This window comes from Trichosurus vulpecula, chromosome 2 (assembly GCF_011100635.1).
Source record: "Trichosurus vulpecula isolate mTriVul1 chromosome 2, mTriVul1.pri, whole genome shotgun sequence".
Lineage (NCBI taxonomy): Eukaryota > Metazoa > Chordata > Mammalia > Diprotodontia > Phalangeridae > Trichosurus > Trichosurus vulpecula.
Window position 1 is genome coordinate 16,211,055 of NC_050574.1, and position 23,058 is coordinate 16,234,112.

The window sequence follows — 23,058 nt, forward strand, 5'->3', positions numbered from 1 at the left end:
GGGGGCTGGGCTGATCCCATCGCCTTCATCTGGAGAGCCCGGTGAGTTTCTAGACCTGGGGGTAGGGGTGGTGGGCACAGATGTGCCTGGGTCCTTTCCTTGGGGGGTGGTATATGTGATCAGGGCTGGGGATGAGCAGGGATGGGGTTACAAGAGCAGCCGGGCTAAGGGGTGGGAAGGCACTGTGGATCTCTAAGCACGAAGGGAGGGGCAGATTCCTGGCCTGAAGTGGGGTGGTCTGGACATAAAGAGGCCTTTTTTCTCTGGCCTCCCCCCCAACAGCTGCTGCAGTCGCCCACCCCCTGGCACTGCCCCTCGGTATGTGGCAGGGAGCCAAGGCCTCCCCCGCCCCCCGCTCTCCCCCCATTCTGTATTCCTCACACAAGGAGGCTTTTCTCCCTAGCCTCCCCACTGCTGGGGTCACTGACCCTGCCTGGGCTCCTTCTCCTGAACCTCCCTCAATCTTCTTCTTCAAGTGGCCCCCCACCATGGAGGAGGGCAGGCCCCGGAGCAGCCTCAGCATGGCCAGCAGTGTCTCCACTGTCTCCTCTATCAGCCTCAGCACTAAGGTGATGCAGGGGCTGGGTGGGGATAAGGAGGGCTGCTGGGCCTCCATCTCCCTGTTTCAGGGCTCAGGCTCCCAAAGCCTGGGAAGGGGACAGGAACGGGACCTAGGGAACACCCAACACCTGGTGCCTCCCTACACACCAGAGTCTGAGGCTGTCCCCTGGCCCAATGCCTTCCCACCCAGGTGCTGAGGACACCCCCCCCCCCCGCAAAGAGTCCCCAGTTCCTCATTGTTATACTCTTTCTCTCCTCTTTGAGCCGCCCTGTCCTTTCTTCCTCTGGCACGATGGGGCCCTGAGACCCTAATGGTTTAGGGTGTCTGCTCATGGGGAGCCAGACTGAGAGAGGAGAATGTAAGGTTCCTGAGGGCAAGCACTACTTCAGGTGTGTCTCTATCCCCAGCACAGTGCCCGACACAAAGCAAGCACTTTTAATAAAGCCTCCTTGGATTGGACTGAATGAATGGAATGAGATCTGAGATTTCTGTGTCCCTCCCCCAACCCACCTCCAGTCCTAGAGGCCCTGCCCCAATGAGAGAAGGATGAGAAGTGGCTCCATCCCCTACGATGGAGCCTTTCAAAGTCTGAGATTTCCCTGTGTCCCCAGACAGCCCTTTCCCTGCCTCTCTCTCCTCCAGCCCCCTCGGGCAGTCAGCCGGGTCCATGCCTTTGGGAAAAGGGGAAGCTCCCTCCGCAGGGACCCCAACCTGCCTGTGCACATCCGAGGCTGGCTGCATAAGCAGGTATGGGGGGGGCGGGTCCCCTGCCTCTCCCTCTTGTCTGTCCTCTCTCTCGGCACTGTGGCTGCGCCCCATTCCCCTTTATCTGGGTGCAAGGGGACCCCAGCTTTGGTTTGTTCCTTGACTGTCACTCCATGCCGCCGAGGTCACCCCCAATCTTTGCTGTCTTGCCAACTCTGTCTCTGTGACCTTCTGTGACTTTACTTCCCTTCATCTCTGCCTCTCCATCTCTACTCCATCTCCTGGTGCATGCTCCGGTCTTGCCAATATTTGTCAAAACAGCTTTGATATCAGGTTCGGAAAATATGACTGGCTGGTTCTGTCCCTCTGTTTACCTGTCTCTCTGTCCCTCTGTCTCCGCATCTCCCTCCCTCTGTCTCCCCGTCTCCCTCCCTCTGTCTCCCCATCTTCCTCCGTCTGTCTCCCCATCTCCCTGTCCCTCCGTCTTCCTCCCTGTCTCCCCATCTCCCTCCCTGTCTCCCCCCCCCCCGTCTCCCCATCTCCCGGTCTCCCTGTCCCTCCGTCTCCCTCCGTCTCCCGGTCTCCCTCCCTCCGTCTCCCGGTCTCCCTCCCTCTGTCTCCCCGTCTCCCTCCCTCTGTCTCCCCGTCTCCCTCCCTCTGTCTCCCCATCTCCCTCTGTCTCCCCATCCCCCGGTCCCTATCTGCCTGTCTCTCGCTGCACTCCCACCACATCCTCCTGAGGCTTCGCCTGTCTCAGGGCACTCAGGTGCCTCTGGTCTCTCTCCCAGGACAGCTCTGGCCTCCGGCTCTGGAAGCGGCGCTGGTTTGTCCTGTCTGGCCACTGCCTCTTCTATTACAAGGGTCAGTGTTCAAGGGCTGGGGTGGGATGGGGATTGAGAAGCTTTCCCCAGTGACACCTGGCCCTTAACCCCCTTGCAGACAGCCGGGAGGAGAGTGTCCTGGGCAGCGTCCCTCTCCCCAGCTATAGTGTCCGTCCAGACGGCCCTGGGGCCCCCCGGGGGCGCCGCTACACTTTCACTGTGAGTTAGAGATGGTCCTGGTGTCCCCTCCCCTGAAGGACCCCTCTGGATCCCTGGCATCGCTGCTCCAGCTGCTGGTGCCTCCCCGCCCCTCCCCCCTTACCTTCTATTCACTGTAATCCGATGGCTCTGTACTTATCTTTGAATGTGTTCTCTCCCCCACCCCCACCCCCATGTAAGCTGCTTAAGAGCAGGGACTGTTGCTAGCCCACAATCCCAAGGCCCAGTGCCTGGTGCAGGGCCTGGCAAAGAGCACCAGATAAATGCTTATTCATTGATTCCCTCTTAAGAACTCGGGCAGCCCCCCAGCCAACCCTTCCCCTTCAGGCCCAGAAATCCTTTCCTTGGGCTTTATGCCCTCAGGGACCCAGGCATCTGAGTCGCCCCACCCCTCACCTCCCTCCCCAGGCTGAGCACCCTGGGATGAGGACGTACGTGTTGGCTGCTGACACCGTGGAGGACCTTCGAGGGTGGCTGCGGGCTCTGGGCCGTGCCACCCGAGCTGAAGGGGATGACTAGTAAGTGGGGGCAGGATGATCGCTGCCTGAGTCCCAGCCCTTCAATGGCTCCGTCCCTGACTGGGCCCCAGCCTCCTCATTAGTAAAATGGGGAGCAGTCCAGGACTTCTGTTATTATTGTTCAGTCCTGTCTGACTCTTCATGACCCCATTGGGGGTTTTCTTGGCAGAGACACAGGAGTGGCTTGCCATGTCCTTCTCCAGCTCATTTGACAAATGAGGAAACTGAGGCAAACAGGGTGAAGTGACTTGCCCAGGGTCACACGACAACTAAGTGTCTGAAGCTGGATTTGAATTCAGGGCTTCCTGACTCCAAGCCCAGGCTCTATGCACTATGGTACCACCTAGTGGCCCCATGCCCAAGAGTCCAAGAATCATAGATCTGAAGCTAAAGCCACCTCAGAGGGCATCTCCTCCGGCCCTCTCCTTTTCCAGATTAAGAGGCTAAGGTCGCTGGAGGTTCGTTTGGATTTGCCTAAGGTCACGTAGGAATAAACATCCAAGGTGAAATTTGAACCCAGGTCCTGGGACACTAGACCCTGTCTCCTTACCACTGCCCCAGGGTCTCCTTAGAGAAGCTGCTGCTTGTAGTGGTGACCATGCTAGTGCTAGGCTTGGAGTCATGAGAGACCTGAGTTCAAATCTCATATCTGAGATTTAATAGCCACATGACCCTGGGCAGGTCACTTAGCCTCCTGAGCCTTAGTCTGAATGAACAAATGAAGAAACCTGCCTTAGGTGCTGACAGTGTGCTGGGTGCCCAGCTAAGGGCTGGTGACACAAACACAAGAAGGCAAGCTAGTCACTGCCCTTGAGGAGACCGCCTTCTACTGCAGAGAGACCAGTGAGAGCTACAAGTGGAAAGGAGGGCAGTGTGTGCATTCACGTGTATGTGCACGTGTGTGAATGAGTGCATGTGTACATGTGGGTCCATGTGATGGGGTATGTGTGTGTGATTGTGAGCATGTATGTGTGTCCATGTATTGTGTATGTGAGGGCATGCATGTTTATGTGCAGGTATGTGAGTGTGTGCATACGTGTGTATATTAGTGTGTGAGTGAATGCATGTTTATGTGTGTATGCATGGATCTGAATGTATGCGTGAATGCATTAATATATGTGCGTGCATGCATGTTGTGTGTGTGGGGGTTGTGAATATATGTGTGCGCGCATATATGTGTGAGTATATTAATATATGTGTAAGTGTATGCATGTTTATGTGTGTGTTGTGTGGGTCACGCATGTGTGTGTGCATTCATGTATGTCTATATATGTGTGAGTGTAAGTCTGTGTATTTTGTAAGTATGTATATATTGTGTATGGGAGCATATAAGTGCATGCGTGTATGAGGTGTATGAGTGTGTACATGGATATACAAGTGTGCGCACGTGTATGTGAGTGTGTGTTCGCCTCCATGGGCGTGTGGATGTGTGTGCCTCTGGCCTCTGCCACTGGAATGCCCTCTCCTCTCCTCCGCCAAATGGAGCCCCTGACCTCCTCCCAGTCTCTGCTCCCGCCTGCGTCCTCCCTCCGATGGCGGGTCGCGGGCTCTCGCCCCTCCCCCAGCAGAATGTCATCGAAGCACGGACGGGCGCAAAGTCAGCGCTTGGAGGAATGGCCTCCCGAGTCTCTCCCTGTCCGAGGCGGGGCTCCGAGAGGGGCAGCATTTGTAGAGAGAGCACTTCAAGGTTTTCAAAGCAAGCCCTCAAAACACAGGTGCCATTATTATCCCCGTTTGACAAATGAGGAGACTGAGACAGGTAGCGGTAAAAGGGCTTGCCCAGGGTCAGAGGCAGCTTGAGGTCGGGTCCTCCACACTCCGGTCCAGTGCCCTATCCGCTGCGCCACCTAGTGGTCAGTTTGACTGGACCGGAGAGGACCAAGTAACTGAGCTAAGCCTGGAAGGGTTCTCTTGTCTTCTGCCTCCAGGGCCAGGCTGAGGAAATAGTGGTTTGTCCTAGAAGCAATGGGGAACCGCTGAGGATTCTTGAGCATGGGAGAGGGGTACCTAATGACATGACTGTAGCAGGGGTGTAGAAGCCCTGGATTCCAGGGAATGCTCTTCAGTGAGCCCTCCCCAGAGTCTTCTCTGTCTGCCTTCTCTCTCCCTACAGTGGCCCCCAGACCCCATCTGCTGGACCCCCAGCTGGAGAAGGCCCTGGGGGTCCTGGGGGACCACCTGAGGTGGGGAGCAGTGAAGAGGGCCGAAGTGCCGAATCCCTGGAGGTGGCCGGGATCTCTGGGAGACACAGGGAGCTCGCCCCTAGCCCTCCACCTGGGCTTATGGAGCCACCCCAGAGGAGCAGACAAAGGGCAAGGAGTCCTGAGTGAGTGTGTGTGTCTGCATGGGGGTAGGGTGGGGAAGAGGGGAAGGGGCTTCCAGTCTCAGGAAGCCCTCTTCCCCTTCTCTCCTAGGCTGTTTTCTCCCCTCTCCCGGCCACCATCGCCCCTGGGCCTTCCCCGGCCACGCTCAGCCCCTGCCCACCGTCCTTCTGCTCTGGTGGGGGGAGATACCCGGCCCCACACCCCACTGAGCCGGATCGATGTTCGACCCTTACCCGAGTGGGCTCCAGCCTCAAGAACCCTGTCCCGGCCCTCCACTCCCCGACGAGCACCACCATTGGAGACAGGGGCACTAAGACCTCCCAGGAGCCCCCAGCACTGGGCCACTGAACTCAGGGCCAAGGTGGGTGACCCTAGTGGACAGAAGAACTACATTACCCATGAGGCCTTAGGGCTGCCTAGGTTATTCGACTAACACCTTTGGGTCTAAAGCAAAATAGGAATTGTAGCCCATGGTCAAGCCTGTGTGGTCACCTGTGGAAAGGGAGAATCTCTGAGTCAGCCCAGTTGGCTGGCCCATGACCATTCTTGCTAAGACATTATGGAGATTTTGGGCTAAGGAAGGCCATGGATGCTTATGAGCACCTTCACCACCCATGGCTCCCAGAGGTTCTAGGGGATTGTGGCCAGTTTGCCTCTTAGTGGGACAGATTGAGGGCTGGCAGTAGGGCCCCTAGGGAGAGGAAAGAGCCTTTCCCTTCCGTTGGAGCCAGGAAATTCTACCCCTGAGGCTCCTTTGCCTTGTGAAGCTGGGCAAGGGATTCCCCCTACATCCCCCACTCCTCGAGGTTCCTTCACACTTACAGTGACCCTGACCAGCTTATGTCTCCCTGAATCTCGGTTTTCTTACTTTTGAAAGGAGGGAGGAAGATACCCGTGGGACCTCCCTTTCCTCCCTGCCTGCCCTGCAGTAATGAATGACTGGAAGATAAGTCTTACTTTGGACTAGGCACTGGGGACGGAGAGAGAGGAGCCCGTGCCCTCGAGGAGCCCTACCCTTGCCGAGCTTGCGTTCCAAATCGCTGTGGTGAACCTTGCTCTGAGCCCGCCCACCCCCCCCCCCCCCAATACTTTCCTAATGTCTCCGCAGGCAGCGTCGGGATATCTGCAGTTGGGCCCCAGGCCCCCGGGGAGTCGGGGCTCCATGGTCTGTTTGGTAAGTGTCTCCCCTCCCGACCCCCGCCCTTCGCCAAGGAACGGTATTGTGTGACCTTCTAGAAGCCCGGGCTATGGGGTCCCAAAGGCGGACGCTCCTCTGGTTTTCTTTGCAGCAGCCGCCCACCGCGTCGCCGTCGGGCCCTACGCTGGACTCTCCGTTGCACCGCAGCGCCGATACCGACGTGAGTCAGGGGTCCGGGGCAGCCAAGGTGACAGAGACGCGGGCGAGACTGAGCTCTTTCCCACCTCCGGCAGGGTTCTGGGGAGAGGGAGCGCCTTGTGACCCTGGTCCAGCCCCTCGGGCTCTTTCTCACTCTCTGCCCGCAGGCGCTCCTGACTAAGCTCTGCGGGCAGGACCGACTCCTGAGGAGGCTGACGGAGGAAATGGCGAAGAGCCAGGAGGAGAAGGTGTGGGGGGCGTGGGCGGAGAGGGCTCCGGGGATAACTGAAGGCAGTGGAGACCATAGAGCTAAGGGGGGGGGGGCGCACTGAGGACCAGGAGGGCAATGCGGTGAGAGGGTCCACTGGTGAGGGGCACAGGGAGAGCTGAGGTCCAGGAGGGCATCAAATGTAGCCTAGCAGAAGGTGAAGTCTGAGGAGACTGACTTCCCAGATCTCCTCTAACCATCCTCCCTTCCTCGATGGCAGGAGCGACTGGAAGCAGCCCTGGAGCTGACCCGTCGGGCTGTGGGGGAGCCTGGGCCTGGAGGTAGGGCGTGGTCTCGTCTACGGGTTCTGCAGGACCGCCTGGTGGGCGTCAGAGCTGCCCTCTGCCACCTGGCCCAGGTAAGGGGCCCAGCTGAGCACTACGAAGACCACCCTACTCTGAGTCCCTAGTCATTCTCATGGGAAATGTAGTCCTTTCTGATTCTAGCCAGTTCTGCCTTCTTAGGGGTTCCTGGCAGTCCTAGCCTTCAGCATCCTGGGTGAGGCTTCCAGGAGCCAAATCAGAAAAAAAAATGGGTATGGGGCGGTGGAGTTTACCAGGGCTCATCTCCCTTTTTTCCTGTCCTTGAAGGAAAGAGAGCGGGTTTGGAACACCTACAGCGGCCTGGAGCAGGAGCTGGGGACTCTTCGAGAGACCCTGGAGGATCTGCTGCACCTTGGGCCTCCTCAGGTACTGCCAAACTAACCCTGCCTTCACAGGCTCTGAGCCAAGCCTCCCCCAACTCCCTCTCCCTCAGCTGCTCCAAGCCCTACCCCCAAATCTATTCAAGCCCCACCCCTCTGCCTAAGCTTCTCTTCTCCCCTACCCACCTCCCAATCCTTAACCCTTCCAGGCCAGGGTCTCTGCCCAGCAGCAGCTATGGATGGTGGAGGACACATTGGCTGGCCTAGGGGATCCGAGTTGGGGGCATCCCCATGGGGATGGAGATGGAGATGGGCCTGGTGCCCCACCAGGTGAGATACACCCTTTAGAGCCCCCAGCCTTCCTCATGCCCATTACAACCCTCCTCTGTACTCCACCCAGGTCCTGGATCACCCAGCTCTCCCCGGGCCCAAAGCCCAGATGGCCAATGCTCTCCATCCCCTGCCCCATCTCCATCGCCACCGTCACCAACTGGGCCTAAGGTAGGAGCCCAAGGAAGATCTTAGGCTTTTGCATAGACATCAGGATGGGGGGGGGCGGGGCAAGGGAGTACAGTTCTGGCTCTGCCACTGGTAATGGCTAGGGTGACCTTTTGGTTCCTGGCTCTCTCTGGGCCTTAGTCTGTAAAATGAGGGGATCGAACCTAAATTGCAAATCTCTTCTGTCCTGTGACCTGAATCCTCAGGGTCCCTAGGAGCTTAGGGGTTCCTGTCCTTCCTGCCCTCTGTCTGCAGGCTCCAGCCTCCCGGGTCAGGATGAGTGCCCAGGAGCAGCTCAAGAGGATGCGTAGGCACCAGGAGGCTGGCAGGCTAAGGCTCCGGCCACTGTCTCCTGGGGGGCAGACAGTACGTCCCTTAGCAGTTCGAAGGCAACCGGAGCCTGGGTCAGAGAGAGAGGGAGTGAGTCTTGGCTTTGGCTTGGAATGGGCTGGGCAGGGGGAGGGTTAGGGGAGCCAAATCTCATCTCAGAGGAACCAAAGCTGGCAGTTCGACACCCCACTACGGGAGTTTCCCATGGTCCCTTGCCCTGGAAATATTCCAGTAATTTACATTCTCTTCTCTTAGCCTCTCCCAGACTCCATGGGTCATACAGGGGCTCCTCAGCAGTGGTCCCCGGAGCTCTGGGTCCTGGAGCAGGTAAGAAATCTGGGCTAAATGGAAGATGACAGTGGCCCCTTGGCACCCAGCTCATGTAGCTTGACCTCCAGACTCCAGCCTCCTCCCCCAACCACTGTGTGACATTTCACTTCCCTGGGCCTCAGTTTCTGAGTCAGTGAAATGAAGGCAAGAGTTGGAATTGGGGACTCTAAGAGCCTATCCCCTCTATGAAGGCCCTGGCCCCAACTCTCCCACAATCTCTTCTGCTGGACTTTTCAGCGGACTTCAGCCTTAGCTGGTGTGATACAATACATCGTGTATTAAGCTCTTACTGTGTGCCAGGGGTAGGCATATACAAAGACAGAATGAAAAAGCCCTTTCTCTCAGGAAGCTGGTAGTCTGCTGGGAGGTATGGTAGGAAAAAAAAGTGCCGAATTTGGAGTCATGGTTCAAATTTTGACTTTGCCCATTAGCTATTATCTATGTGATCCTGGGTAGAGCACATCCCTCCCCTAGTCCCCTCCTCTCAACTCTGATTCCCCTGATTCATCTTCTGATCAGTAACTGATACAGCACAGATATAAATAAATGTAGGCTCCCTTTCTAAGCCTGGCGGAGGGGGGCGTCTAAATTACAGTCACCCCGATTCCCTGGGCCACTTTAAATCGTCTTGTAGCTTGGAAAATCTAATGTCCAGGACTACTGAACTCGGCCAGAGTTCCCATGACTCACTGATTCCCTCCCCACGTTTGCAGCTCTCGGAGTCCCCGGCCCTACGTTCCGTCCCCTGAAGGACATCGGGAAAGGGTCCTCAGCCTGTCCCAGGCTCTGGCGACTGAGGCTTCGCACTGGCATAAGTTTATCACAGGTCAGGGACTGGGGGAAAGGGAGTACCGGGTCCCTCGTGGGAACTGTAGTTGGAGACCTAGAGACGGCTGTGAACAGGAGCACTTGGCTCCGGACTCCTGGGTCCCGGAGGGGGAGGGAATGAGTAGCCGGGACTCCTGGGTCCTGGAGGGAGAGGGAGCTGAGTAGCCGGGACTCCTGGGTCCCAGAGGGAGCACAGGACTGGGAAGTCGGGCCTCTGGAATCTCGGGCCCGCGGGTTTGATTCGTCTGCCTTGATTCCCTCCAGGTCGAAGCCCTGAAGACCCTCCGGACTCCACTTCCAGGCTGTCTCCGCCCCCTCGCTCTCCTCCTGTAGGGTCCCCGCCTCCCATGGGACGCGGCGGAGGGGGCCCCACCACCTGGGCCCCCACATGGGGAGGGGCGGCGCCGCCAGATGAGGGGGCGTGGCCTCTGCGAGTCACACTCCTCCAGTCCAGTTTCTGACACGCCCCCAGAACTGCAGCCAATTGGAAGCTGAGGATGCGGGGGCCTGAGGTGCCTCTGATGACCGTCCCTCCCTCCTTCCCTTCTTTCTTATGCCAGTCTTGATTAAACTCGCTTGCGATCACCCAGATCCTGGCTCCGTCCTTCTTTCCTTCTGGGGCCCTGACGTCTGCATCCCCCAGCCGGTTGAAGCGTCTTCTGACCCTATTCCCTTCGGCTCTTTTGCAAGCCAGAACTACATCTCCCAGTAGGCTATGGGGTGTTTTCCGCCGTCGGCCTTGCTCCTCGGCCCGCGAGACCTCATGGGAATTGTAGTTTTTTTACATTCCCTAACCCGATGAAGAGTGGTGGCGCTGTGTGGTTGGATCTTCTGGGAGCCTGGGCTGGGTTTGCGGAAGGAGAGACTGAGATTCCCCAAATTGTGGCCGGGGCAAAGGTCTTATCGATCCTCGTCGGAGGGGTTAGAAGAGGGGTCCTAGGATTGTGGGCAGAGGGAAGGGGAGGGAGGAAAGGAAGGGGATGGTCGCTGGGGGGGCGGGTCTTTGGACCTAAAAAGGACAAGAACTGCTGTGACAGCACTATACTAATCAGGACTCTAGTAACCCCGACAGTCTCGCGGGAGGACAAACACACCCAAGTGAAGCCAATCGTCCCACTTGAGGCCACTGGTCCCGGAGGCTGGAGATGGCTGCGGGTCCTTGCAGCGAGGGGCGGGTGGTCTTGGTGACCGGCGGTGCTCGGGGTATAGGCGCTGGCATCGTGCGCGCCTTTGGTGAGCCTGGATTTGGGGAAAAGGGCTGTCGACGGGATGTCCCTGGACCCCCACAATCCGGGATGATGGGCTCTCAGACTCCGGGTCGTCGGTAGATCCTTTAGCCCGACGTGTATGAGGTCAAAGAGAGGCGGCATCTAGTTAAATCGAATAGCGCTCCAAGCTGGGATGGGGCTGGAGGAAAAGACATTGATGCCTGCGTGGGTCCCCAGGGCGTGTGGGACGCGACCCCTGAGAATCGGCTAAAGTAGTGTTAGGGGAACGAGACGCTTGGACCCCTGCTGTGAGAGCCCGGCACATCTGAGAGCCGGCAAAGGTGGGGCTATGGGAAAGAGACGCCAAGGGCCCTGGGGACCTTGTATCCAAGGCCAAAACTGCCCTTTGCCCGAGCTATCACGGGGTAGAAATCACGAGTTAGGGGAGGGAAGGTCTGGGGCCACCAGCAGCTTTCGAGAGGCTCCGAAACCCTGTCCCACCCCTTACCCCACAAATTGTATCTCCAAATCCACCCCTGCTTCTTTTGCCTCCTAGTGGAGAATGGTGCTAAAGTGATCATCTGCGACAAGGATGGTGAGTGAGAGACGGAACCCAGGCTCGCAGCCCCTATCCCACCTATTCAGTGACCAAGATGCCCAGTCCCCCAGCTCTCTCCCCCTCAGGGACCCAGGATCCCCCTCCCCCAGGCCCTCAGTGATCAGTACTCCCTCTCCCCTAGCCCTATGGTATCCTGCCTCCCCCCAGTCCCCTCCCTCTCAGGGACCCAGGATCCCCTTCCTCTATTTCAGTCCCCTGGACCCCCTGCTACCATTCAGATCAGATCCCCAGCCCTGCTTTCTCCCCAGAGTCAGGTGGCCGGGCTCTGGAAAAGGAGTTGCGTTTAGTCAGGCCACCAGCAGGAGCTGTTTTCATCCGATGTGATGTGACCAGAGAAGGGGAAGTGGAGGTGAGCTTCCCCCTCCCCCAATCCCTCTGCTTCTGGGTTTCTTTAGGTCTCTGGTCTTGCCCTTCCCTATGGCTCATGTATGTGAGCCATTGGGGGAGGGAGGAGAAAGGGGCTTGGAGCAGTCAGCTCCCCAGCATTCCCTGTCTCCCCACATTTTGACCTCAACCTAGTCTTCATTTCTCTTTCCCTCCAGAGCTCCACAAATCCAGTTCTTCTGTTCACACTTTTCTGGGGTTTCTTCCAGCTCCACCTCTGTGAGTCTTGCCATCTCTGCTTCAGGATGTCTCTCTCATAGACTGTCTCTGACTCTACGAGTCTCCTGTCTCTCTGGTCCCTGATTTTTGGGGTCTCTCAGGCTCTGAGGCTTTGTCTCCTGGCCCCCAGGCCCTGATCTTTGAGACTCTGCAACGTTTTGGCCGTCTAGACTGCTTGGTGAACAACGCCGGACGCCGTGAGTGTCCCCACTTCCCCTTCTCCCTCTCACCTTCCATCTCTGGCCTCTGCTCTGCCTCTGCTCCTCTTAACCTTCTTCCTCCCTGCCTAACCCAGATCCCCCAGAGGAGATACTGGAAGAGACGTCCTCCCAGGCCTTCCGAGAGCTGCTGGAGTTGAACCTCCTTGCCACATACACAGTATCCAAGGTGAGTCTCACCAGAGGTGCACTGACTATGAAAGTCTCTCTAGTCCCACTCCGGAATCCCTAGGGAACAAAAAACTCAGACAAGCACCTTCCTTTCACAGAATCCCAGAGTCTAAGCCTTGCTCTCAAATGAGGCCCATTAGGGAGAGAGCAATGTTGCCCAATGGTTAGGACCAGGACTTGGAAAGAGCCAGGTTTACTATTGCCTTGCTGACTTTGACTGGCTCTTGACTGAGATCTCAGTCTTGTGGGGAGTATACCAGTATTTCTTGTTGAGTGGCTTCAGTGGGATAATGTGTGTCCCACAAATCTTCAAGCATTAGGATAATTACTCTGCTTGAGCACAGGACATCCTGTCAGGCCTTCAGGCTGTCAGGCCTGCCCAGGGAGCCCCCACTCTGCCCAAGGCAGCCTGTGATTGCTGAAAGACTTTCCTGGCTTAGGTCCTCAGAGCCAGGGAATTGGATTGCAGTTGACTCTTTTGGGGCTCCAGTCTTCTCCTTTGTTTACTGGCCCCAGGATTTCCCAATGGGAATATTCCCTCCTAGGTACCCCCTCAGCTGCCTAGGGCCCCAGTGATTTGCCCAGGTCACAGAGACAGCACTTGACCAAGGAACAGCTTGACCCTGGGTCTGGCTTTGGAAGCTTCAATCCTGGCTTGAAATTTCAGCTCTGCCACTGGTTGGTGAGCTTTATGACTTTGGTCACCTCACTGGACCTCTCAGTGTCCAAGGCATATCCCTAGCCAGGTTTCTACCCACTGCTACTGTCATTGATAACAAGGGTGATTGTATGTATGGACTCTCATTATTATTGATGGTTATTTCAGCCAGATTGGGCTGTGGGGGAAAGGCAAGATTCTGTTAACTTTACTCTAAACTTGACTCCACCTTTGGGGTGGGGTCTGTGTAGAGCTAATGGCCAGACCTCCCCAGCCCAGTAACTTCCCAGTTGCTTACTTAATGGGTCTGGGCTGAGTTTCCAGAGCATGTCCCAGCCTCCTAGGCTAGCACTGGCCTTGCCTTGCCAGGATCATCTTTGTAGTGAGTGTGGTGCATGAAAGGGTGGGTGGTAAATAAGAGTGTTGAGGTTTAGGGGTACTGATACCCCAAAATAGCGACATGCTGGGTCCTGCCCAAATGAATTTGGCCCAAGCCTTCTTTCAGCCAAAGCAAAACAAAGCTTGTTAAAGATCCACCATATTGGGCATACTCTTTTTTTTGAGGGGGGAAGGGAGGGCAATTGGGATTAAGTGACTTGCCCAAGGTCACACAGCTAGTAAGTGTGTCAAGTGTCTGAGGCCGGATTTGAACTCAGGTCCTCCTGACTCCAGGGCCGGTGCTCTACTCACTGCGCCACCTAGCTGCCCCATATTGGGCATACTCTTAAGGAATCTGAGCATTTGTATCTCCAATGCCAGCAGGCCAGATTGAACCTTGAGCCTTTGTAATGCTAATGTAAGCAGGCTAGACAGAATCTGAGCACTTTTATGGAAACAAGATGGATCTTATATACAGGAAGACTTCACGGGTGGCCAAGTAGTCTGGGGGTTCCAGGGATGGTCTTGATGGGAATGGTCAGTAGCCTGGGGTGACTAGAAGTCAAATCTAGGGAGGGTCTTGATGGGAATGGCCAGTAGGCTGGGGTGACTAGAGGAACCAAGAGAATGGAATTAAGGGTGGGAAGTTGCTGAAGGCTACCAGACAGTGGAGGGCTGGGCTAGGTTACCGGTAACAGAAAATTGGGCATAGAAATAATGGAAGGCTTATGGCCTCAGGTGAACGCCAGATCAAGTGGGAAGATTCAAGGAGAGTTCCAGGGGGTTCCCAGAGCCTGTACCCCATCAAGAGTACCTGCTTCCCAATCTTCTGTGACCTTAAGCAAGCCTCTCTTTCCTCATCAGAGCAGGTCAAGCAGGGAGGGCTAGAGAGATTCTAGGTTTTCTGAGGTTGGAAATAGGTTTTTTTTTTCCTTTCAAAATTATTATTTTTTTTTAATTAACAAAAATATAACTTCTCTCCTCTCATTTCCCACTTCCCTTTGGAAGGGAGACAGGGAGAAAAAAAAAACCTACCCCAAACCTCTATTACAAACATATATAGTCTAGCAAAAAAAAAAAAACAAAAAAACAGCATTGGCCATGCCCCAAAACTATAACTCAATCTGTCCTCTGAGTCACCTGTGTCTATCAGGCAGTCAGTTAACAAGCATTTATTAAGGGTCTAGGTATTATGCTAAGTTCTAGGAACACAAAGAAATGGGTAGAAACCCCAATCCCTACTTGGGGAGTCAGTCTCTTCAGGGAAACAACATGCAAATGACTGAGTCCATACAGCATGTGTGTGACCAATGGGAGGTCATGACTTTGGGAAGGCACTAGCTTTGATGGGCTCAGGAAGAGTGACTTGGAAGCCAGGAGACTGAGATGAGGAGGGAGACAATTCCCTGCCTGGGGGATGGCTTGGTCCAGGAGCAGTGAGCAGGCCCCTATTGCTAGATGGAAGAGTATATGGAAATGTGTGGAAGGCACTGAGGGGCTTCAGAAGCTAGAGAGAATTTTATATTTGATCCTGGAGGTGACAGGGAGCCAATGGAGTTTATTGATTGGGGAATGGCGGGAAACATGGTCAAGACTTTTGACTTAGGCAAATAATTTTGGCTGCCGAGTGGCCTGGGGCAGAATGAGATTTGAGGCAGGCTGATCAATCAGCTTCTTGTTGCTGTTGAGTCGTGTCTGACTATTTCTGACCCTGTTTGGGGTTTTCTTTTCAAAGATACTGAAGCTGTTTGCCATTTCCTTCTCCAGTTCATTTGACAGATGAGGAACCTGAGGTAAACAGGCTCCAGTGACTTGCCCACAGTCACCCAGCTAGGAAGTGTCTGAGGCCAGATTTGAACTCATGAAAGTAAATCTTCCTGACTCCAGGCCTGGTGTTCTATCCACTGCAGCACCACCTAGCACCTCAGGTCAAACAGCAGGCTACTGCCATAGTGCAGATGGAAGGTGAAAAGGGCAGACACCAGAATGGTGGCAGTATCTGAGGAGAGAAGGGGGCATAGTTGAGAGGTGTTATAATAAAACTGATTGGATGGGGGGAGGGGGAGGGGGAGAGAGAGTGAAGAGTTGAGGATGACACCCACATTGGGATCCTGGGTGACTGGGAGGAGGGGGGTTGTTTTCTACAGTGACAGGGAAAGTTGAAAGAGGGGAGGGTTTGGGTCGAGGGTTGGCTATGCTGAATCTAAGATGTCTATAAGACAGCCTTGTTAAGTTTGCCAGTAGGCAGTTGTAGATGTGAGACTGGAGGTCAGCAGACAGATGAGAGCCAGACAAAAAGAGCTGAGTGTCATCTACACTGAGGCAATCATTCAGTCTTTGGGAGCTGATGAGGTCACCAAGGAAAATACAATAAAGATGAGGGCACAGGACAGAGTCTAGGGGACCTCCCTGTTAGTGGGCATGAGCTGGATGAAGATTAAGCAAAGGAGACTGAGGAGTGGGCAGACAGGAGGAAAGCCAGGAGAGCGCAGCCTAACAGAACCCTAGAATGAAATGGAGACTAGCTAGGAGGGAAGGGGGATTGGCAGTGTGATGGGCTTCTGAGAGGATTGGAAGAGGCCATTGGATTTGACAGTTAAGAGATGATCTCTTTGGAGTTTTTTGAAGAGAGTTGTTTCACTTGGCTGATGAGATCTGGTCTAAGAAAGGAGAGGAAGTGGAGACACTGATTGTTGGTGACCTTCTCAGGGAGTTTAGCTACCAAACCATAGTTTAGCTCTCAGGGATGGACAATTCAGGGAGGGTTGCTTTGTTGTTGTTTTGTACATAAGGTAAAGGTGGGTATGTTTGTTAACAATAAGGGAGCAGAGGTAGCTGTTGAGAGAGGTGTTGTTGTTGTGTGACCCTGGGAGAGTCACTTAACCCTTTTTGCCCCAGTTTCTCATCTGTAAAATGAGCTGGAGAAGGAAATGGCAAAGCACTCCAGTATCTCTGCCAAGAAAACCTCAAATGGGGGTTTTCATACCGAAATGACTGGACCACAACAACAAGTGGGAACAGAAGCATTGGATGGTGGTTGGAATCACAGGTTGGGCTTTGGGAGGGCCTGAGCTTCAATGTCATAAAGGGTTCTTCTTCCACAGAAGAAGACAATCATTCACCAAGGGGTCAAGATGGGGAAGGGAGGAGGGTGTGGCCAATTCAAGGGCAATGACCTGGGAAAGAGCTGAGGGGGTCATGAGGTGGACAAAGAATAGGGTTAGGGGATACAAAGCAGAGGGAAAGGTGGAACACAACAGATTGTGATTAAATAAAGAATGTCAGAATTCATGAACGTAGAAGTTCCCTCATGGCTGATGGCCTCATCAAGAGTATAACCATCATTGTGTACAGGTGAGGCAGAGCAGGGTCAGGTCACAGCAAACGAGTAAGCTGAAGAACTAGATGTTTGAGGGACTGTAGTATGTGTATAGAAGTCCTTTAGTATGAGGATAGGAGTTGGAGAGGAGAGAAACATTGAGCCAGACACTAAACTCATTGAGGAAGGAAGTGGAGTGTCTTGGGGGTTGGTACTTAAGAGAAGAATCCTAATTCAATTGAGTGAACTTCCAGAGGAGAGATTGCTGAGTGACGTAATAGAGGAAGAGCTTATAAATGGCATTGGGGAACAAGGAGTGTCCAGCTCCCCTATTTTGACCAATGAGTGGCAAGAATGAGTGAAGAAAATACAGCCAGTGCTAGGGTGCTGGAAAGGCTGGGGAAGGGGACTGTGTGGTCAGAAGGGAGCCAGTGTTCATGAAGAAGGGAAGAGTAGGAAAGTAAAAGACTGAAGATGAAAGCTTGTTTGTTAGCTATGGAGCGGCATTCCAGAGGGCATGGTGCAAAGGGTAGCTTTAGAGTAGGATATTGAGAGAGAGAATTGGTTTGGGGCTGGGGGGAGGATGGGAATAAGGGAGCAGTCAGTGGGGGATAGAATGGGGAATAGTGGGCTTTGAATCATTGGGATGGGGTGGGTATGGCACTGGGGGAACATCCTTGAGAAATGAGTTGATCAGTCAATCAACATTTGTTAAGGGCCTACTATTTGCCAGACATCTTTCTAAGTGCTGGGGAAACCAAAAGAGGGAAAAGGCAACCCCTGCCTTCCAGGAGTTTCCAATCTAATGCATTTAGATAGGTTATCATTTTCCATAGAGGTTCAGTCTCAAAGTGGAGTTGTCCCAGGGCTTCAGACAGCTGTGTGTAGCTAGAAGGGGGGAGTGGGTGCCCACATGGGTGCCAGGCAACTGCTGTGTAGTTACGGGTGGAAGAGAATGCCGGGAGCTCAATAGAGTGGCTGCTGAGGGACCCGGGAAGCTCCCTCCCTTCTTTTTAATGTCTTTACCTGGACTCACAGGTAGAGCCTGAGTGGTTTCCAAGATACTTCACCTTTTGTTCTATCACTGTCAAAGAGGCTGAGATAGAGACGGGGTGGAGTTGGACAGAGGCTCAGGATGGGGGGAGAAAGGGATATGTGGGAGAGAAAGAGGCTTGGGAAGAGGACAGACACTGGAGGAGAGAAAAGAGAAGGAAAAAGTTGGAGCCCAGGACTTGAGGAGAGTGGTTGAGCCCAGCCTGGTTCAGCTTTGCCTCTGCTGGATACTCCAGAAGGGTGTACCCAGGCTCGGCTCAGCTAGGCTACACCCACAGGGGCCAGCCCCCAGGCTAGAAAGCTGGATGGGATGAGGCTTTGAGTGGAGAAGCAGCCTATCCAGACAGAGGAGATAGGCACATTTAACACTGAAGAGGTTGGGAGAAATAAGATTAGGGAAGAGTTGTGGGTACTGGAAAGAATGGTGTGAAAGGGGAGATAAGACTGTCTCTGTGCTGATGCTGGAAGTGGGCAGCTGAGGAAAGGATGCCTAGGCTCAGGGTGGCCAGGTCTGAGAGATAATGAACTATGGCGGCAGGTGGCCTAGAGGTAGATTTAAGATGAGAAAGGGCTGGCTGTGAGTTAGCTGTGGGATTACCAGGAAGGATGAGGTGAAGGGGGCAAAGGGACTAAGAAAATGAGAGCCAGGGGGGAGCTGAGGGACTGGGGTTGGGGATCACCAGGGACAGGGAAGCTTGAGGGACACTGAGAGATAGAAAAGGGGAAAAGGCCTTGAGCTAAAGAAGGAATCAGAACAAGGGCTTAAGGAGAAGGCCCCGAAGGAGGAAGAGAAAATAGACTCCCCTGAAGGGGGAGAGAGGGGTCAGACATGGTAGACAAGACAAGTTGGTAAGATTGAAAAGGAATTTAGGTGTCAAGGTGTGAAGGGAGTGAGGAGAGGGCCTTCTCCTTGAGTTAAAGATCTCCACAAGCTGCTGGCTACACTAGGTCTCCTGGGGAGTTAGTGATAAGAAAGAGATTGGATTTCCCTTCTAGGCGCTACCTTTATCACAATTACTTGGAAATATCTTCTCCTTTGAAGTTCACTCCCTGCATATTTATCACCCATATCTATCAGCAGAATCAAGATTAACTGCCATTCCCCAAGACACTCCCTTCCTTCCTCCCTCAATGGGTTCAGCTCAGTCTTTCTTTGCTTCCCAGCTCTCCCCAAATTCTAGGGGACTTCCAAATCTAGAACGATACTCCCTCAATACCTTAACCTCCTTCAGCTCACCCATTTCCCATGCACTGACCTCCATGTCATCTTACCTCCACACTGTGACGGTCATAGCCTTGAAGAGAGTAAGGAGATGTATGGAGAGCAGGGAGAAATGTGTGGTGATGTGAAGAGAGAAATGTGAGCTTTGAGTTTTTGTCATAGCCAAGGCACATTCTGATATATGCTTAGAATGTAAACTGGTCTATTGCCCCCAAGAAAGGAAGGTGTTTTTCAGTGAGAATGAAACATTGCTTTAAAATTCCTTAATGTGATAGCTAAAAGGAAAAGACAGACCCCTAACCAGTGCCAGGAGTTTGGCGGCTAAAAGATAGGGCAAAAGGAAGAACACTTGGAACTCCATGATGGAGGTGAGGCTTTTCCAAAAGAGGAGGGTGCCAGGTGCTCCAAGGACAAAGCATCTTCAAGTCCTCCTCTGAGGTTGGATGAAGCAGGGGCAGAGATGTTCTCGGGGGGAAAGTGTCCAGAAATGGGCTTTGGAAGGTGACTTCCCACTCTCACTTACTGAGTCAGCCATCTCTGACAACGACAGGGAGGTTGTGTCCTGGGCTTATGTGCATGTGTGCACGATGTGGCTTGGGGCCCTCAAGAAACTTGTCAGACTGGTTAAGCTGTGACCAGCTTCTGGTGATTTCACTGGGACACAAATTGCCAGAAGAACCCTAGACAACATTGCTTAAGATGAGGGGGATGTTCTGGGCAAGAAGATGAAGACCCAACGGGAACAGGTGGTGTTTTCCTCTCTGCTTGGAGAGAAATTTCAGGCATCAGGAGAAGGTGGAAGCCAGATTGATGGGGGCTAGAAAGCGAGTGGGAGGTGAGAAAGTAGAGGAGAGATTTTTCGAGGAGCTTGGCTGGGAAAGGAAGAGAGCTACAAGGTGATCATATGAGGGGATGATAGGGTAAATGGCTTTTTAAGGAGAGAAGAGGCCTGGGCACATTTGACAGCAACTGGGAAGAACCAGTAGGTAGGGAAAAATTGAAGCTGGTGGAGGGGAGTAGTTAGACCAGGGGGTTCCTGTAGAGGGGCTGGCCTTGGAGAGAAGGAACAGTCAGCTTTTCTACAGAGACAAAAGTGAAGGAGAGAGTTGCAAGGGTGATATATGGGGGGAAGGCAAAATTTGCTGAGGAGGGAAGATGAGGTGTGGAACAACTGCTATGGGCCTGAGATAGAGAATCCCATTGTGGGAGTGGAAGAGGGGAGAAATAAAGGGGTTAACAGGCAGCATTGAGGGCCCAGTCAAGATTACACCCCAGTTTTGTAGGTGACTTTCCTTGAGGTGGAGTTCAGCATTGCAGAGATAGAAGGGAAGGCAGCCAGTGGGAGTAACCTGGGATTGGGCTTTGGCTTGGCAGTCAAGGCTTGGAAGAGGGGGGACAGTTGAACTGGTTCCCTAAGCTTAGAAGGAACAAATTCAGGCCAGGGCAGGGTGAAGGCCTGACCAATCAGGGAGGGCTGGAAATCAGGTGGGTGGGGGGAGGGGACATCACCCTGTCTGGTCTGAAGTCCCCAAGTAAGGGCAGGCATCAGGGTGGAGGGGAAGCCTCCTGAGAATGGTGTGCCAAGGTCATTGAGGAAGTAGGGAATGTGGCCAGGCAGGCAGTTAATTGCTTTCAGCTTCTGGTTGGGGTGAGGCAGACAACAGCTGTAGGGGGAGGATCTGGGCATGGCCGAGGACAGCCCCATGGCAGCAGAGCTGGGATATTGCCAGGTTTCCAGAAAAGGTGAGAGAGGGCTGGGATGAAGGCCATGCTGTGAGCCTAGAAGGAGACCCCAAGAAGAGAAAGCAAAGGTCAGGGACTGGGAGTGGGCAGTCTGAGCCAGATGGAGGGCAGGAGGTAGCAGGTCACCACAGGAGGGGCAAGTCAGATGGTGGCCTTTGTTAGTTTTTCCCCATCTGTGAAATGGGGGTGTTCAGCTCCATCTCAGCTGTGGCATTCTGTGAACAGACCGACAGCAGCAGGGTCACCAGGGTTGATTGCCTTTTTCTTTTTCCCTGCAGTTTGCCCTCCCCTTCCTCCGGCAGAGCCAGGGCAGCATCATTAACATCTCCAGCCTGGTGGGGGCCATTGGGCAGAGAAAGGCTGCATCTTATGTGGCCACCAAGGTATGGGGTGTGGGGGGGATGGGACAGCTTCCTCTCTGGCCTCAGCCATTGGCTGGGGGCAGTGTCCAGTCCACTCACACCGGATGCCCAAACAAAAATAGCCAATCTCATGCTTCTCAGTCCAGTTGCTAGGTCTGACCACGAACCCTAGCAAAGGTTAGCCTCCACTGTTCCGAGGGGCCAGAAGAGATGGGCTAAACCATTGAGGCCTGAGGCCCTGTCTTCTACTGAGCCATAAGTGAACCTCTTGGCCTAAGTGGACTAGGGAACCATGGCCCCCCAGGCCTAGGGCTGGGGCAAGGTCCATCTCCTAGGACTGCCCAGACTCAGTGGTTTTCCCTTCCCCTAGGGGGCTGTGACTGCTCTGACCAAGGCTTTGGCCCTGGATGAGAGTCAGTATGGTGTCCGAGTCAACTGGTAAGTGGTTGAGGTGGGTGAGAGCAAAGAGGGGACCTGGATGGGAGGGCATCAGGGAAGGTGGGATGGGGGTAGGTTGATGAGGCAGGTGGACTGGAGGGGCTTCAGACTGGGAACCAGGGGCTTTGGCAACTGAACACTAAGGATGGGGGATGGGGCAGAAAGGGTCTTATGGGAGGAGGAACAGAAGGACATCTGGGGGGGGGCCTGAGATTAGTGGGAGTAGGAAGACTGAAGGGCGCTGAAAATGAAGAAGCCGGGGCAGCCAGGGGCCAGGCAGGAGGACTGAGGGCACTCTGGGCCCTGAGAAGCGGGAGCCCAGAGGAAGCTGTGATAGATGGATGACTCTAGCCCTAGTTTGGGGACCTTGGAGTAAGGAAGTGGAGAGCTTGGAAATGGGTAGACAGAAGACTGGGCGTTGGAGGTTTGAGGAGATTGAGATCAAGAGAGAAGAGCCATCGGGGCCAAACTAGGAAGGCCGGATAATAGGGGTGAGGGGGTGCTAAGGAGACCCAAGGGCTTGGAAGAAAGGGGCTGAGAAGCAGCATCCTGGAGTTCTGGGCAGCCCGGAAAGAGGGGCGTGGGGAAGGGGGGGGCAGGAGACACGCACACCCCCCAGTCAATCAGCATTTGCTGAGGGTCTGCTGCGGCAGCTTCTTGGACCACCTTTGCCCCTTCCTCAGCATCTCCCCAGGAAACATCTGGACCCCGCTGTGGAAGGAGCTGGCCGCCCTGACCCCCGATCCCTCTGCCACTATCAGGGAAGGGGATCAGGCGCAGGTAGGCTGGGGGACCAGGGTAGGGGTGGACTGGGCAGGCCCCCTTGAGGCCAGCCCGGGTTCCAGCCTCTGCCCTGCTCCTCCAGCCCCTAGGACGGATGGGCAGGCCGGACGAGGTGGGCGCTGCTGCCGTCTTCCTGGCCTTCCACGCTTCCTTCTGCACTGGCGTGGAGCTGCCCCTGAGCGGGGGCGCCGAGCTGGGTTACGGGCGCAAGGTGCCCCAGACGTGACGAAAGAACCCCCAGAATCCCGCGCTGCGCCCGCGGGACCCCTGCGGCGGCCCCTGCCCTCCCCTCCCCCAGCTAGCCGCGTCTCCTCAAGCCCTGGACGCTCAGTCCTCCGCCCCTTCCTTCCCCTCGGCCCTTTCCGTCAGATAAATTGGAAACAGAAGGCGATTATCTTTGCATTTCTTTGCATTTTATTTCCTGCCGCCCCCGCCCGCCACCTGGCCCGGGCCCTGGGGCGGGCGGGGCCTCTTGAGCAATGCAGTCACGGGGGACGGGGGGCACCAGCTGGGGTCCGAGGCCAGGCTGGGATTCTGCCCTGGCCTGCCTCCTCTCCGCCCCCGGGAGACCCGAGGCGGGCCTGGGGCGAGGGCCCGGGCTAACGGGCCTGTGATGGTCTCCCGGAGGAAGAAGGAATTAACTGCCAATTAGGCGAGATTAATAAAGAAGGCTGGAGAGAAACTGGGGCACGAGTGTTCTGTGCGGGCAGGGGCTGGGTGTGGCCAGCGAAGGTATGCGGTGGGGACGCCCGGGTCCCCAGCGGGAGGGGGAGGGCCTGTATGTGGGGAGGGGCTGCGGCTGCGTGTGGGGAGGCTGGGGTCCCCCGCAGGAGGGGGAGGGGCCGTGTGTGGGGATGCCGGGGTCCCTGGTGGGGAGGGGGTGGGTCGCACAGTGACCGCT

The 23,058-nt window shown here is 54.9% G+C and overlaps 2 protein-coding genes across 3 annotated transcripts; both read left to right on the top strand.

Annotated features, from left to right (window-relative positions):
* Nucleotides 1-488: 488 nt before the first annotated feature.
* Nucleotides 489-9,903, top strand: PLEKHA4 (pleckstrin homology domain containing A4). Its single transcript, XM_036747038.1, is given in 20 exon segments — nt 489-569; nt 1,205-1,309; nt 2,056-2,128; nt 2,207-2,307; nt 2,716-2,825; nt 4,939-5,151; nt 5,240-5,510; nt 6,258-6,323; nt 6,439-6,507; nt 6,653-6,733; nt 6,974-7,111; nt 7,344-7,442; nt 7,606-7,726; nt 7,797-7,897; nt 8,101-8,139; nt 8,141-8,314; nt 8,480-8,527; nt 8,529-8,551; nt 9,268-9,380; nt 9,647-9,903. Coding segments are annotated over 20 exon segments (2,223 nt in total). The 3' UTR covers nt 9,844-9,903.
* A 478-nt stretch (nt 9,904-10,381) lies between these two features.
* On the top strand, nt 10,382-22,839 carry HSD17B14 (hydroxysteroid 17-beta dehydrogenase 14). Of its 2 annotated transcripts, XM_036747291.1 has the most exons (9): nt 10,382-10,615; nt 11,147-11,185; nt 11,458-11,558; nt 11,943-12,009; nt 12,108-12,199; nt 20,853-20,957; nt 21,307-21,374; nt 22,058-22,154; nt 22,240-22,839. In XM_036747291.1, the coding sequence occupies exons 1-9, from the start codon at nt 10,528-10,530 to the stop codon at nt 22,381-22,383; spliced, it is 801 nt and encodes a 266-aa protein (XP_036603186.1). In that variant the 5' UTR covers nt 10,382-10,527; the 3' UTR covers nt 22,384-22,839. The 2 variants fall into 2 exon arrangements, 1 of the variants encoding a protein (XP_036603186.1); XR_005009637.1 differs by lacking the exon at nt 10,382-10,615 and having other exon boundaries at nt 10,962-11,185; nt 11,803-12,009.
* The last annotated feature ends 219 nt before the right edge of the window (nt 22,840-23,058 follow it).